Source organism: Protomyctophum bolini (genome assembly GCF_963924005.1).
Source record: "Protomyctophum bolini genome assembly, chromosome: 12".
NCBI lineage: Eukaryota > Metazoa > Chordata > Actinopteri > Myctophiformes > Myctophidae > Protomyctophum > Protomyctophum bolini.
The window spans coordinates 12,112,311-12,128,498 of record NC_137873.1 but is presented as its reverse complement, the minus strand read 5'-3'; the positions used below and the strand labels follow the sequence as shown (position 1 = coordinate 12,128,498).

At 43.4% G+C, this 16,188-nt stretch overlaps 1 protein-coding gene across 12 annotated transcripts in view; it reads right to left on the bottom strand.

Annotated features, from left to right (window-relative positions):
- The window catches only part of LOC308325884 (band 4.1-like protein 3), a 76,622-nt gene that overhangs the window by 44,198 nt on the left and 16,236 nt on the right, over positions 1 to 16,188 (bottom strand). For 11 of the 12 annotated variants that reach the window (XM_080778624.1, XM_080778622.1, XM_080778619.1 and 8 more), the window contains exons 2-3: positions 4,357 to 4,553; positions 734 to 877 (exon numbers count right to left, since the gene is read on the bottom strand). In XM_080778624.1, the coding sequence (XP_080634750.1) occupies positions 734 to 877; positions 4,357 to 4,542 (330 nt within the window). In that variant the 5' untranslated portion in view covers positions 4,543 to 4,553. The remainder of the gene's footprint in view (positions 1 to 733; positions 878 to 4,356; positions 4,554 to 16,188) is intronic. The other variant, XM_080778621.1, reaches the window with a different exon arrangement.

The following is a 16,188-nucleotide window of genomic DNA, read 5'->3' as shown; positions in this document are numbered from 1 at the left end:
GATTTAAAAAAAGTTATACATGCTTTTATCACTACCCGCCTGGATTACTGCAATGCACTTCATATTGGGGCTAGCCAGGGCTGCACTCATAGACTGCAATTAGTGCAAAATGCTGCAGCACGCCTTCTGACAGGCACAAGAAGGCGTGACCACATTTCTCCCATTTTAGCTACACTGCACTATTGTTTGTTTTTAAATCCTTTCAGGGGCTAGCACCTCCGTATATTTCAGATCTTTTAAAATTGTACGTCCCAGAAAGGTCATTGAGATCAGCAGACAAGCTCCTGCTGGAGGTCCCGAAGTCCAAGCTGAGACTTAGGGGAGATCGTGCCTTTTCTGTGGCTGCCCCTAAACTTTGGAATGAACTCCCCCTCTCTGTAAAACTGTCCCCCTCTATCCCTATCTTTAAATCCCGTCTTAAAACACTTTTTTATTCCCAAGCTTTTAACCCAGAGTGAGTTATTCTTTGTTTTAGTGTTATTTCTTTCTTCCACCCTGTTGTATATTTGTATCTCTATAATATGTTTTTATCTTTGACGATTTTGTGCACTTTAATTTGAGTTTTCTGTTATGTTATGTAAAGCACTTTGGTCAACTCTGTTGTTTTTAAATGTGCTCTATAAATAAAGTTGGATTGGATTGAAAATGGGGGTCCACGGGCTAATTACTGTCAATGTGGGGGTCCTTGACATGAACATGTTTGGGAACCAGTGTGACATCTCCAGTGACTCACCTCCACAGTGAGTGTGTAGTCGGAGCCATCCAGCAGTGCGATCTTACACTGCATGATCTTCAGCTTCTTCACTCCTCTTAACGGAGACCTGGACAGGCGGCTGGTGGATGACCGGTGAGACGTCTGGTCCTCCTCCTGGGACTCCTGAAAGGGAAGGACAATCATCAAAGTCGGTTAAATGACATTCATGCTGTAGGTATTTAGGCTATGTTCACAGTTCACACTGGCAGCCTGAATTAGATGTCCTGCAGATTGACTTCAGATCAGTTTTATTAGTTGAGAACAGCAAACAAAACACACACATGCACGTGTGTGCGCACACACACACACATACACACACACACACACACACACACACACACACACACACACACACACACACACACACACACACACACACTACAAGCTAACATCTATGCCATTACGTCATTACCACAGAAATCAATGCAGATGTCTGAATGATCTCTCTCACACAACAGCGTGAACAGTGAGTCTGTCCTAAAGATCAGAATTGAGAAATAAATCAGATTTGCCTGCAGTCTGAACAAGTCCTAGCTGACACTCTCCAAAACAAACTCCATTATTGTACCTACTATAACCAGTCAATAAAGCAAGCTGTCACAAAAAATATTAATGCCTGCATTAACTCTCAATCATTCAATGAGAAAATGACACATACACGGCACGCTCCTTCCAACGTCCGAACTTTAACTTTTTTTCAGAAAGGGAGTCATTCAGAACTGCTGATGGGTGGTCTCAGAACGTTTTCTCAGAACTCTTGCAGCCCTAGCCTAGATGTCCTGACTCTCCGAACTAGTTCGGAAAGCCTGTTCGAACCGGAGGTTTTTTTACCCCGTCGGAAGGAAGCTTGTGTATTGGCCTCTAGGTTCTCTCCTGCTCATGATGCTGTCACTCTTTAAGTGTCAGTTACATAACATTGCTGTTTAGGACAAAAATCCCTGGTTCTATTGTCACATGTTTAAAATGATTCCGTCAGAATCAACCGAATCAGATCGGGTAGAGGAGCGCAAAAGTGTGTGCTGCCATTTTATCTTGAACGGAGAAAATCCAATTTTCCACTTGGCTGAAAACAAGGCCCCTTCCTGAGTGATTTTGAACAGGGGAAAGGACTTGGGGCCCAGGGACGTGTCACCTCGTTACTATGAAAGTGGCAGTGCAATTACTGCCTCTATTCATTTTCAAATTGAAAAGGTATTTTCATGCTCTTCAGGCAATAGCTGTCATATTGTGAGTCTAAACTGCTCTAGACTGAGGCCAGTTTAATTTTCATATAACAGACTATATGAATATATGAAAAATGATAACTTATACAGTGCGTGTCCTTGCCAAAGTAATATCTCAACCTAAGTACTGCATAAAAATGGACACGGTTGTACCGTTGTACCAGGCTTTCTTTCAGGCTTGTTGGTATTTCACACACTTGACAATGGCAGTCATCCTCCCTCGTGCCTTTGCGACACTTCTCATGTGTTTTTCTTTAACTTTCAGTCTTATGTATCATATGGGGGTAAAGCTGAAGCCATGTGTCAAAAATAAGAAAATCTAATCTCATGTATATTGTAAAGTATGTTTTCCATACAAGAAATAAGATGATACACCCACCCAACATGAGACATGATGATTCACTATATCTTCTCATGTTTTCCCTATCAATATCCCATTTCCATAGCAATGGCAATGGTGTGGCTCACTAGTAAATCGAAAATCACCAGGTTGATGTCTGCATTGTGATGAGACTCTGGCATTACATTGACTAAGATTACTCAAATCTATCAGAAATGTGACATTATAATAATAATGCAAATGTGAATCTCCCTTCAGTCTGTTAGTGCCACTGCTAGTTGAAAGCTCTGGAAATGTTACCAGACCACCGGTAGATGGAACAGATAGCCTCTCAGCCAGGTAACTTGTTGGGACTGCCATCTGTGGACAAGCACTCAGGGCTCCAGATAAGATCACACGCTACTTTTCTCAGGGCTGTCTCAGACAAAACAAGGACAAGCCACAGACTGCATTCTACCCCACAACAGAGACCTCTGCTGTTTTCTAGACTGAAAGGCAGTACTATGGAAATCCTTGAATAGTACAATATAGAATCCCAATTCTGTGCATGTAAAAATACAATATCTGGCGAAACTAGCAGATCTACATGGGCCGCCGTGGCTGTGGCCGGTAGAGCAGCCAGAGGTGAACCACAAGGTTCCCAGTTTGACCGCGGGCTCCCTCAGAGTTAGTGTCCAAGTGTCCTTGAGCAATACTCTGAAGAACCCCTAATTGTTCCTGATGAGCAGGTTGGTGCCTTGCATGGTTTCCTCCGCCATTGGTGTATGAATGTGTGTGTGAATGGGTGAATGTAACGCGCAATCTATGTAAAGCGTTTGGATAAAAGCGCTATATAAATGCACCATTTTACAACCTGATACAACCTGTTGCATTGCAATTTTAGGGGCTGGGCAATATGACTTCAAATCAATATCACGATTATTATTACAAACACGATTAATGAGCAATTATATCTACAAGCTCTTACAGACTCCTGGGGGGTTTAAGTGACCATTTGGGTTGAAACGTTGTCGATTTAATAAAATACTCTACTGGGAGCTGAGAGATACAGTGTATTGACTTCCCCGTCTTCTCCAGTGTATGTGTTGTTGTTGTTGTTCAGCACCTGTATGTCTTTGTTGGGATGTGCGTGCTTAGCTTTGGACACTATGTCTAGGGTTTTAAGTGTCACGGGTTACAAAAAATAGCAGATCTACAAGCAGATCTACAGCGCATCACAAAGATCTATTTCTTTAAAGTATAAAATGAATTAAAATGCCAGTAATTTCTAGGTATATATATTCAGTTATTTGTCATATCTGCCCTGTACACTTTTTTATTACGAAGCTTACAAAGCCTAAAAGCCAAAAATTGTTAATCAGAATTATTTGTGTGACAATTAATCGTAAACTTAAATTTGTAACTGTGACAGGCCTAGTCTAGGTGTTTAAAGACGTAGTGAAATAGAAAAAAAGCATATCAGTGGTCACCATATGGGAAAATAAAAATGTGCCATTGCATCCTGCCTTTAAAGGAGAATTCCATGCTAGAATGCTTTCTTATCTTTCTTATCTTTCCTTGTAGTTGTTACGTCCCCACCAAAGAGGTCCAGGTGTGTTTTTTTGTGCAAAAACTCCTTATTGGCTATTTTCCCTACCATAAGCCCTCAATGAATTGCATTGCATTGAATGGGAATTGAATGGGGCTATGGGTGTTATGCTAGTTCGCTTATTTCCATCGAAAGAAGTAGTAAAGTGTGCCACTTGGGATATTATTTACATTATGAAGAGAGGATATATACAAAGAAATTATAATTTTGAGCGATGGAAATAAGCGAATTAGCACAACACCCCATAGCCCCATTCAATTCCCATTCAATTCAATGCAATTCATTTAGGGCTTATGGTAGGGGAAATAGCCAATAAGGAGCTTTTGCACAAAATAACACCTGGACCTCTTTGGTGGGGACGTGACAACTACAAAGAAAGGTAAGAAAGCCTTTTAGTATGGAATTCTCCTTTAACTTGACACAGTAGGTGCAGTTATGGGGGGGTGCTGACCTGTGTCTTCTTGGCGGGGGTGCTGTGTCCGGCGGCGGGGGGAAGCTGCTCTGGCAGGGCCTGATGGGACACTGCGGTGCCACCTGCTGGCTCTTGGCTGGGCGGCGACGTGGCTTTGGCCTCGCCGTTCTCCGTCTCCTTCTTCTTCTCCTGTGGCTCCGACTCGGCGCCTGATTCAGTCGTCATGGCAAATCACACTAGATAAAGCGGGAGGGATAGAGAGCATGGGGAGAGGGGGGAAGATAAAGGAATTAAGATGAGTCACCCAACCTACTTTTTTTATTTACACTAGCTTTTCTCCCAACCCCAAACCCCCCGCACGGCCATTCTCTGATGCGAATGCAAGCCTGCAAGGAGACGGTTATTATTTATGACAATGGGAATGAGTAAGGAGAAATGTTGAAACGCGTTGGCCTCATTCCGCTTTAGTCCCATTTCAGCTGAGCTGACGTGATAGATGTAGTCTGCTGTTAAGCTGCCTGACTGCAATGCATTCACACAAACGTGTACTTTCCGCAGTCAACTCACTGTTCTGGTGTGATGGATTGGTACCCAGTGTGTGCCACAATAAAACTTTGGGGTACACTGACTGCAAATCTGCCTGAAATGTTTCAAGCAATTTATTTGGGTATTTCTCACCCTCCGAGTCAGGCATGAAAGACTTGGATTGGATTGTGTTCGTTGGCAAAGTTCAGTACTAGAGATGACCTTATTTGGTCGTATCAGAATCGGCGTGTACGGCAGTATTTGCACCGATCCGAAATTGGTTGACTCCCCGTGGCAGGTAAGTAAAACAAAACAAAAAAGTCTGAGGACGCAACCATCTTTAGTTCGCTATAAACACTCTGCGCTCTGGTGTATAAACACCAGAGCGCTCCGTCTCCCCACCTCTCTGACTCTCTCTCGCCCTCTTTTCATGTGAATATGGATGGATATGCTGCAGACAGTGCCTTTACCTTTTCCACTATGACATCACTGCTAGACACTAGACAGACACCACCTGATCTGACATAAACAGAACTTGTAAGCATCCAAGCGACGTTTAAGGCATGCAACTAGCTTATGTTTCCAGCTTTGCCCTCCCCTCTAGTTTCACACCTGACTGTGAGCTCTCATTTGCAAATGTATTGCGTTTCCTCTACCGCTGAAGTTCATGCTTATGTGACTGAGAGACGTGTGTCACTTTTAAGGCTTGTCCTTTCAATAGCCTCGAACTGGTCTTGCTGTCCCGCCATAAGATCCAGCAATGAAGACAAAAGCCTTATGTCAATGTCACTTTTCTGTTTGTGCATGCTGTTAGCGTGCAACCGCTCAAGTATGACGTCCCAAGTTCTCCCAACAATGTGCCATGACCACAATGTCTAAGGTGTCCAATTTAGCACACCACCCTCAAATTGAGTATGTCTTTTGTCATTATCATCACTGCACATAGGCCTCTCTAATGTGGGTGTAATTTCTCTCCTTGGTTGACCCGAGTTCACAGAGTATTGAACAGCCATTGTCTGAAATCTGTTTTACGAAAGACTTCCCTGAAGAGCCTCTGGAGACAGTATTTTTTTATATTTGACATTCATTTTAGCTGCCCCGCCCCCTTCCTATACAAACCCATTGTAACTTCAAATCCATTTTAAACATGATAGATTCATCGAAAACGCCCATCCTTGGTTCTAGTGAGTGACTGATATAGTCCTTCAAATACGTGAGGGGGGTGTGTTTTTTTGGTGCAACCACTTCCTTAAGTGACTATGTGTGTCTCTGGGTGGGTGGGTGGGTGGCTGGGTGCGTCTCAGCACGAAAACAGCATGGTTGTTTTTCACCACCTGTGCGCAACCTAACACACACACAAACACACGCACATATTAACTATATGGTGATTTTGGGTGTGCCAGTACAGTACAGTGACGCACACTGTAACTCTGTCATTTCTCAATCGTTTTGGACGTGGGGCGGCTCGCCGGAATCTGTCTGGAACTTTACCTCTATCTGAGCCCAAAAGCCACTAAAGACCGCATGTGCATGTTTTTGGATTTCGATGACGTCACACCATGGAAGCAAGCGTTGCCTAGCGACGGAAGCTAAAATACAGTACAAAAAATATATTATCAATTCTGGATTAATACTCATCAAATCTCGTGTTCTTGTGTTTGGCACAGCAGGGTTTAAAAGCTAAACACGAGATATCTCGTGGTTCGCATAGATTGTGTTAAAAAGGAACCCTCATGTATTAGGAGGACAGTAGCAGTCACCAGAACCAAGGACGGGTATTTTTCAATGACTAACTGAAGTTTGAAGTAACAATGGTTTTGTATAGGAAGGGAGTGGGGCTAAAATGATTATCAAATATGGTTTTGTATAGGAAGTGGGGGCTAAAAGGAAGATCAAATATCTATGTACTGAATTGAGCAACTTAAAAACTGTCCTGGGTGTTCACATAAGCCTGAGTAGAGACGATAAAATGACCAAAGGTTTTTTTAAAGTGAAATATCCCTTTAACTCCAACTAATGCACATGCGCACAAGGCACACAGTATACATTTTCTTTTGCCTTTTCAGATGGGCCTGTAGCCATTGTATATCCCTGACATGTTGCTTGGATTGCCATACGATATGACTGACCTCTACAGTTTGAGAGGTCCAACCCAAGGCTCTCCACCGTCAAAGCCACACAGTCTGCTAAAGTTTTACTAGTGTTGCTGAGTGGCTCTCTCTCAGCTGGCTTAAAGCCCAGGAATCGCTACACCACATTCTCACTGCTGTTAACAAAAATATGAACGTCAATTGGTCCACTGGGGTGGAATGACCATACTTAAAAACATCCCCAGTCTCATCCACTATAGTGAGTAGAGCGGTCACGATTACGTTGACAGTTTAAGTTTAAGTTGACGATTAATCACACACAAATAATTCTGATTGACGATTGAATTGTGTTTTTGGCATTGAACATGGGAACATATGAATGAACATATGAAAATCACACCTGTGTGAAGTGAGGGCCACTCTAATCAATTGATCACATACCAACCTTGAAACATATCTTAGTTACGTCACCAAGAATGGTGTTCCCTTATTGGCCAAGAAATGTGTAAAAAAAATGCTGAACATGAATCAAATTGATAAGCAGATGAGGAGAAGTTTAAAACTATAAAGCATGTATGTGAACCATTTCAGAATCATAGAAGAGAAGATAAGAATAGCAATTCCTGCGTGAATTGACTTTCCCCCCAGCCTTATTCTAGGATGCCAAGGAAATTACCATTTGACCTAAACCACTCATCAATAACTTGGTCACTGCTATGGGCTAACCCAAACTGTCCATGTTGAACATGTTCTCTTTCAACCAATAACTTGAATACAGCTGCAAGCAACTCTTTTCAAAAACAGACCCCAGGGTCTGATTTGGGGGGGGGGGGGGGGGGGGGGTCCCTGCAGAAGTGCAGATGATTAGCTTAATGTGCAACAATGTTTCATCACTCAACAGTAAACAAACCAACATACAGTAAGTGCATACAGGGTACACCTTTTAATACATCTAAGGCACATTTGTGAGTGGTACAACCACTCCTATACAGAGCTTTGTGTGTCTCTGGAGGATGACAGTGACAGACAGTACAGTAGAGGGACCCCCTGGGGACCCCCACACAGTAACTCTGTCATTTCTCAACCGTTTCGGACGTGGGCGGCAGCTCACCGGGAACCAGCCCGGCCCCTGGGCGTGTTCCTGGGGGTCTGGATGTTCCGGGGACCCCCTGGGGACTCCCACACGGAGTTGAACCACCAAATAGCCGATCAAGCTCACAACGCATCGGCTTATTAGAACTGCTATTTTCAAAATATTTATCTGTGGAACAGAGTCAAACTAAATGTAATGTAATGGCTCAACTCAACTCCTACAATTCCAAGTGCTCGTCAGGTGCAGGGCTGCAGGCCCCCCAGTTCAAATTATTATTTTGGGGGGGGGGGTCACGGCTTAAAAGGTTCAGGAACTCTTGATCTATATTCTATAGCAAATTAGCAATGCTGTTTGTCTACTGGTACAAGGCAAGCATCATGGTCCCTTATTATTTCAGTAGAGCTTCCACTTCCAATTCACTAATCCCCTGTCTAAACCTACAAGATTCATAACGGTCTGTATGCAAAACAGTACATTACAGTGCAGTACACACGTCCTGCTGAGGGTGAGTAGCATTTCCCCCAGATAGGATATTTATCGACCAATCACAACACTTGTTTCATACTCAGAGAATGTAAACAGATTTGTAAAGGGTCAACGTCATTTCCTTGAGCGGTACTTCCGCCAAATTCCAGCAATACACTATACTACAGCGTAGGTCTTGCCCAGCGTGGTAGAGTAGTAGCCGCTGACGCTGAATGACAGTCCTACTTTCCACAAAGCGCTCTCTCGGATTGAAACTGGGTGTTTTCCCCTGCGGTTTTGGAATGCTGCTCTTCTTCTAACAAGTACTGACTTCATAATTTCACTTTGCCATAATGCCGGGTCACTGACCTCCAGGAATGGCTTGGTTGCTGATTAGATTTTTGTGAACTGCTCCTCCTGAGTTGGACATTATAGTTCATTAGCTTCACCCTTCATGCTCCATCCCTCAAAGGATGGATAATGGGGAAAATGCCATTACTGGAATATTGTCAGTCATCATTATTATTACTACGGTATTAGTTTTTTTGTTGGCAATGAGTGGAACACTTTGAAGCAAAACTGCCTCCTTTGCCCTTCTGTTTTTGCTTTCCTTTGGCAAGCACCACTATTATAATTAGTGTGGGTCCATATTTAAGAACTTGCCTATGCCATCATTTATATGAATATTGTTCATGGCATACCTCAAACCTTATGAAATAATTATTAATATATATTAACCGTATGAATCATTGCATCCCTCCTAAGCCTTGGCACCGTCATAATTTGGCTAATTTCACTATTTGACATACAACAAAGTATATAGGATTTGCGTGGTTAACAATAAATCAACACCCTATCCCGAATACCGTTGTTGTAAAATACAAGTGGTACTGTGGCAGTATTTTATAGACTACTTATTGTGCCTAAACAACGCAGCTTTGAATTGTTAAAAGACAAACCTTAAAAGCACATAAAAGAAAACAACGCTAGCTAAAAGTCTATTAGAAGTAGCCCTAGGAGCCAGAGCCATGGGAGCCTAATATCTCCCTTGACCGAGGAGGGATTCCCCTTGGTCTGAGTAGCAGATGTTTGGCTTCCAATTGGGGAAACCCGGGTCAGGTGGCTACATACACAAGATCCCATTGAGTCTTTAAAATCCACAAACATAATGATCAGTAGTTGCATCAGAAGCAGTAGCAACAGCAGCAGAGGTGTGCTCTAGTCTACACTATTAGTCACACTAGCAGAAGCGCTAAAGAAGACTGCGCTCGCCAACTGAGTGTCGCTGTAACAGCTGTAAAGTTACAACACAGCTACTCACATGATATCCCAACTTTTTAATCGATTTCTACAGCATTGTTTTAGCTACAGTCATGTACAGTATGAAAGGTTTTGATACAAATGAACACAAACGTGAAGGGATTAACAGATTCTCCACCCGTACGTGTGAGGCATCGTCTGCAGCGCAACATATTTACCCAGCAATCCAAAACATCTCAACCACGGCTGCACACACATCTCCCATAACCTGACCCCTCTCTCCCTTGGAACATAGCAACGACACACAAGCTCCCCAATGGCCAAAGCTGGGCCCATGGGATAATGAGAGGAAACAGCTAATTACCTGTTTTGCTAAAGAAAGATGACGGATAGGACAACTAAACTCTGTGGGACCTCCATGACCGTATTCACAGAGCCTCTGGCTTTGGGATGTGTGTGGTTTGGGGAGGTGTGTGCGAGTGGGCCAGCAGGCCTCTCTGTGGAGTCTGGGGTTTTGTAGTATGGATGCCTGTCATTCTGCTACGAGTACGGGCCTCTCTTATGCCTGCAGCTCTATTTATAGGGCAGTGTTTACTGTGATGGGGGGCAGGGAGGGATCTGTAACCACCAGTCATCATGGCTGCCCCCCCCAGCCTCTGGATTCATCACAGGGACTACTGGAGGCCAAGCAGAGGTGGCCAATGCTTTTGTACATTTGGTGACCAAATGAGTCAAATGTCACCATGTTTTATATTTGAGGCATTTGTGCTTTAACCCACTTAATCCCTAGCCTGGCTCCAGCCCCTGAATCACTAGCCATTAAAAAGCATTCAGGGTCTGGTGACTCTGTCATGGCGGGGTAAGACTCGGTTGAAAATACCACAGCTATGCCTAATCAGTGCCGTTTCAACTCGATAATGCCAAACAACAGTGCAGGACCAAACATCCACAAACATGGCTGCCTCCACTGCTGTAACTTGCGACCGTATCGATGGCTATGACAAATAGTTTATAAACAACAGGTTTTAGCAACATCAGACATATTTTACCGCATTTGTTTACATGCTAGTAGCACTCTATTGGCCGTGTTTGTTTGGTTAGCCGGGTTAGCCACATTGACAACGACGTCATCTGCTTTGCTACCATTTTGATTGGTTGGTTAGTCAGTCACTGAAGACTGCTGCTCTGCCAACGCCCATCCCAGAAAGGGCTGCTGTGTGCCATGGGAAGGGCTTTCAGTCTGAATAATGAAACAGAGTGTCAGGCTACTTAATCCAAATGTACTTCGCTGTATGATGAATAGCGAAGATAGCGATCTACAAACTCACAGCCTTACGCGTTGTGATGTGACGCGTTGTGAGGTAGTGGATCTGCTGCTTTTGATTTTATGTTAGATCTCCAAACATTTAGGCAATAATGACATGGACCATAATAGGGACGACAGGTTGAAAGTGGTTAATCAGTGGAGAGAGTAGAGTGTGTGTGTGTGTGTGTGTGTATTTTACTGTACATCGTAGGCATTAATCTGCAGTCACATGAAGAGAGTGACTTATTAACAGCTGTGGCAGACAAAGCTTTGATTTCTACATCCACATCTTCCAGTATTTAATGAGAAATTAGTCAGACCACAATCACTACACTGCCTCGAAACACTATGACCTTAATGTTCAAGGTGACAAACAGGCTTTATTTTCTTAGGCCTTGTAATAAGAAATTGTACGGTATCTAAAAAAAACCCAATATAACTGACATGGCACCGAGATAGAAGTGAGACAGACCTCTGTATCTGGAAAACATTGAGTGTGAGGAGGAATTCGGTGAATTCAGCCAAATTTGTCCCATGGGATCCACTACTGTGTGACCCTGCTACAGGCTGCACCACAGGGAACACAGCAGGGATATTAATAGCTGGATTCCATCACCATGCCAATGCGCGCATGCGTGCATGTGTGCGTTATGTTTTTTAGTTACTGATGTTCCTATTACCAACTGCAGGAGCAGTGTCCGTGATACTTGATGTAGCCTCTTCTTCAGAGAAGAATGAGTCACTTTTTGTATTAAATTAGGTCTCATTATTAATGACACAATGTTTACAGTAACAGTGACTAACCTCTATTACAGATGGTAATTGTATTAGAAGCAATATAACAAAAGTGAGCGCATAATTTATTCTGTCTCGTCTGGTATTGATTGTAACTTTGTAAGTAATATAATGGCACAGTGACAGTGAGTCGCTTCGTTCATTAGAGCTTCCCTGGGCTGACTAACCTCTTCAGAGTACGTTCTGGGTTGCTTAGCTTTCTAAAACATATTATATCCGGATGTTAATACAATCGCGTTTAAAATACAGCCAGACATACATACATACTTAGACATTAATTAACCCAACTGGTGGTTCTATAAACAGCTCTCACTCAGGGCTTTGGTTAGCGGTTGAGAGCCTGGTTTTGGAGCTGGGCGTGGGTGGGGTCACTGAACACAACTTGCTGATCAAAATCCCCTCAGATGTTAAAAGCGCTATATCTTGGGGCACTATAAAAAGGCCGTATAGATTACAAACTCTAGATTAAAGGCTTGAGGTGGCAGGCGGCACGAATGTCAATGGGGTTATGACGTCGCCAAGTTCCAAATTCCAGCCATGGCTTCTTAAAAGGACAGGTTTACTTATTGTAATCATGGGGAGATAAGCATATAGGACAAATCCATAAGGTCAGTACAAGTGAATTCAACCACAATCCAATGTGCGTCTCACTGGCAAAGTAATGAACAGAGGAGGGCAGCACAGCTAACCTTTGCTTTTCTTCACAGACTATGAACCAGGAACTTACATTGGGATGGGATAGAGAGGGAGAGAGTAGACAGGAACATCTTTGCACCATAGAAACGGAGGAAGAATACGCTCACTCACTGGTGACAGGCACTCTTAACGCGGCCACACAACAGCCAACACAGTAGCCCTGTGTACCACCAACACCATGGCTGAAACAGGCACATACATTATGCATGCAGAATGCTGTATTCAGAACACTGATAGTTAACTGCATACAACACAGGCACAGCTGAGTTGATGCAGCTCCGACATAAATTAAAGTCAGATTTATACTTAGTTGCGCTCCTATGTTGCGCCGCGAAAACAGTCGATCTACATTCTACAAGCTCCCAACGTGCCACCCTTTCTGTGCACGACACAATGCGCAACCAGTTGTAAATCAGACAATCGTATTCCACAAGTGGTAAATAACTTGCGGGGGGGGGCAGAATTGGGGAGATTACTACTCAAATACTTCCGTTTTCCCCGCTCGCAGACCGCCATTGTAAGAAAAGGCTAATGTTAGCAACTTAGCATTAGCTCACGCTAGCTATCTTTCGAGAAACGTTTATATTTCAATTGCGATGCGATGAAAAATCTGAAATCAGATTCCGAACCTCGGATGTCTGATCAGCACAACGGACAGCGACGTAGTTTGAGAAAAGAGCGAGAGAAGCTCCTAATTATAATAAGTAGTCTACGCATGCGCGAGTACGTTTCGTGTGTGTGGGGGTGAGCGAGGCGTTGCCTAGCAACCGGCTCAGGGCAAAAAGTTGTTTTTAGCAGTGCTGTTTCTGATCCATATAAAACCTATATATACGTCAATCGCAGACAACAGATTGAAAAACAACGAACATATACGTCAACAGCAGACAATGTGATAAGACTTGACTCCAGTTGACTCAACTGTGCGGCGCATTCAGAGCGGGACCACGGTGTAAACAAGAGAAAGTCAACTACTGAAATGTCCATTCACTCGATTGACAGTGGGGGAAGTCTATTCAGCCGCAAGCGAATAATTTGAATGTAGTGACCTTTACAATTTAGGCATTTAGACGCTCTTACCACAGGCGGTAAGACAAAACAATGTGCACCCATCCCGCGATGAACACAACCTCTAATTTAAAACTCAATTATGCCGTTGCGCTAAGCTCCCGCATTTCCTTTCCATGAAGTGAGACCAATTTAAATCCAGCTGAACCTGTATTGGGAGGAAACACGCCAGCGCCGACAATGGGCCAACGGCTAAATAAAGCAACCAATATAATAGTGCTCAGAGATTTGACGATGACAGCACAGCATTGCGGACATTCATAACGGTGATAGAAACCCTCCGTTGAGGCTACATCAGTACATCAGCGTGTACTGTAGTGAGATTACATAATTGACGGCCAAGCACTAAACGCTTTGGTGCTGCGCTTTGCCAGTGACCTCCATTTCAAGGCCCATTTGTGATGGTAAAGCACACTGTTGGACACGCACACACAGACACACACACACACACAGGATGAGAAGCTGCCATCTGTGCTGAGTGCCATTAGCTGAAATAAAGCACAGCTGGGCCCATCTCCATACACCCCCACTGCATGCACGCGCGCACGCACACAAACACACACACACACACACACACAAACACACACTCTAGTCTAGGGGTTGTATGGAGGTGACCACTACAATCAATGTTTAGACACACCCAGTCCCATGCCATCTCAATCTGGTTTACTCTACTGTATTCAAACCCCAACTGCCCCATCCCCCCATACACACACCCACACACACACACAGCTGCAGGGCTGACAGCTGTCACACACAGCCACTGTAAGGGGACACGGCTGGACCGGCTACTCTGAGAAAACACCTCTGCTAAAGAGAGACACAGACCTTTAGCCCCGAAGTGTCTTCAGCTGCTCTGGATCACAGAAGAGAGAGTTACTCAAAGCTGTATTTACTGTATATCTATGAAGACAATCTAAATATATGTAATGAAAATACATTGTTCAAAATGTAGACTCAGTGCATATGTATAAACTACTGCCCAACAATGTGTCTTTGACTTGACATTGAATGTGTGGACTTAAAATCGACAATTCCTAAATTATATATGGCAAGTTGTCAATAATTCAACAAAGGCGTTTGCCTGTAATTTATGTTGTACAGTTTGTAGTACATTCACCCATTACGCCCCAAACTGGCCTCCGTATTTTGGGTACGTCATTATAGCTGAAAATTGACATAAAATAGTCAACATTTGTGAGAAATAGCAAAGAATAGCCTCATGATGAGTCGTATTACGAGAAGGTGTGAGCCTGTAGCCTTTGTTGTTTTCACCATGGTTACCGTATAAAACAAAGTATAAATCAGGGCTTTACAGTTGTGTTGAGCCTTCTGCTGTAGTGAGGCTAGGGATGGGGACAATTACTTCAGATCAAAATACTGGTATGCTTAAAACTTAAAATGGCACTTTTGTTGACCACTTGAACCCTCATCATCCCTATTCTGGGGGGGAATGTTGAACCCTAGCATCCCAATTCTGTGCATGTAAAAATACAACAACATCCGGCGAAAATAGCAGATCTACAATTCTACATGGGGCGGCAGTGGCTCAGTAGCCGGTAGAACAGCAGGATGGTGAAAAACGCGAGGTTCACAGTTCGAACCCGGGCTCCTCCAGAGTTAGTGTCGAAGTGTCCTTGAACAAGACACTGAAGCCCTAATTGCTCCCGATGTGCAGGTTGGTGCCTTGCATGGTTTCTTCCGCCATCGGTGTATGAATGTATAGTGTAAATGGGTGAATGTAATGCACAATCTATGTAGCGCTTTGGATTTAAAAAAGCTTAAAGCGCTATATAAATGCACCATTTACCATTTATGTGCAGTGCAAGAGTTAAATAATAGCGTACCAAATGTACTCTTTAGTTAAAGGGAAACTTCAACCTTTTTGAGAGAAAAAAGAATATGTTAATGACGTTTAGAAGATTTAGAACACTGGGGGTCTATATAGTGTAATATGTTAGATTTCAGCAGTGAGCCTAGTGTCTCTGATGTCATGGACACTGGGCTCACTTACTTCCTGGACTACATGTTGTCTCAGTAATACAGCCCTCCCCCTTATCCATAAGGAGAAGCAGTGCACCAAAGCATTATGGGAATTGTAGTCCAGGAAGGAAGTGAGCCCAGTGTCGATAACATCAAAGACACTGGGCTCACTGCTAAAATCTAAAATAACTAAAACCACATATTACATACATAAAGACCCTCGGGAAAGTGTTGTAAATCTTCTAAACGTCATTAAGTGAGTGTCCCTTTAACAGGTCTGTTTTAGGTATTATAAGGGTACTGAATTAGCAGCTAAACAAAAGATTGATAAATTAAAATCTCTGCGATACGATTATGGTGAGCGTTTTTTTCTTCCCCGCAATAAACGATAATAATGGTTATCGTCCCATCCCTAAGAGAGGCCCTCATACCAGTGAGTGAACCACCAGTGACATGCAGAGAAGGGTTAGTATTCTAGCGGGGGACTGGATGGAGGAAAGCAATATTCCAGGTCAGATTGCTGGGGTCTACATTCTTAGCCTGTCATTGGCACTAAAGCCAAGTCAGGGCTCATGCAGCCAAGCTCACTTGTT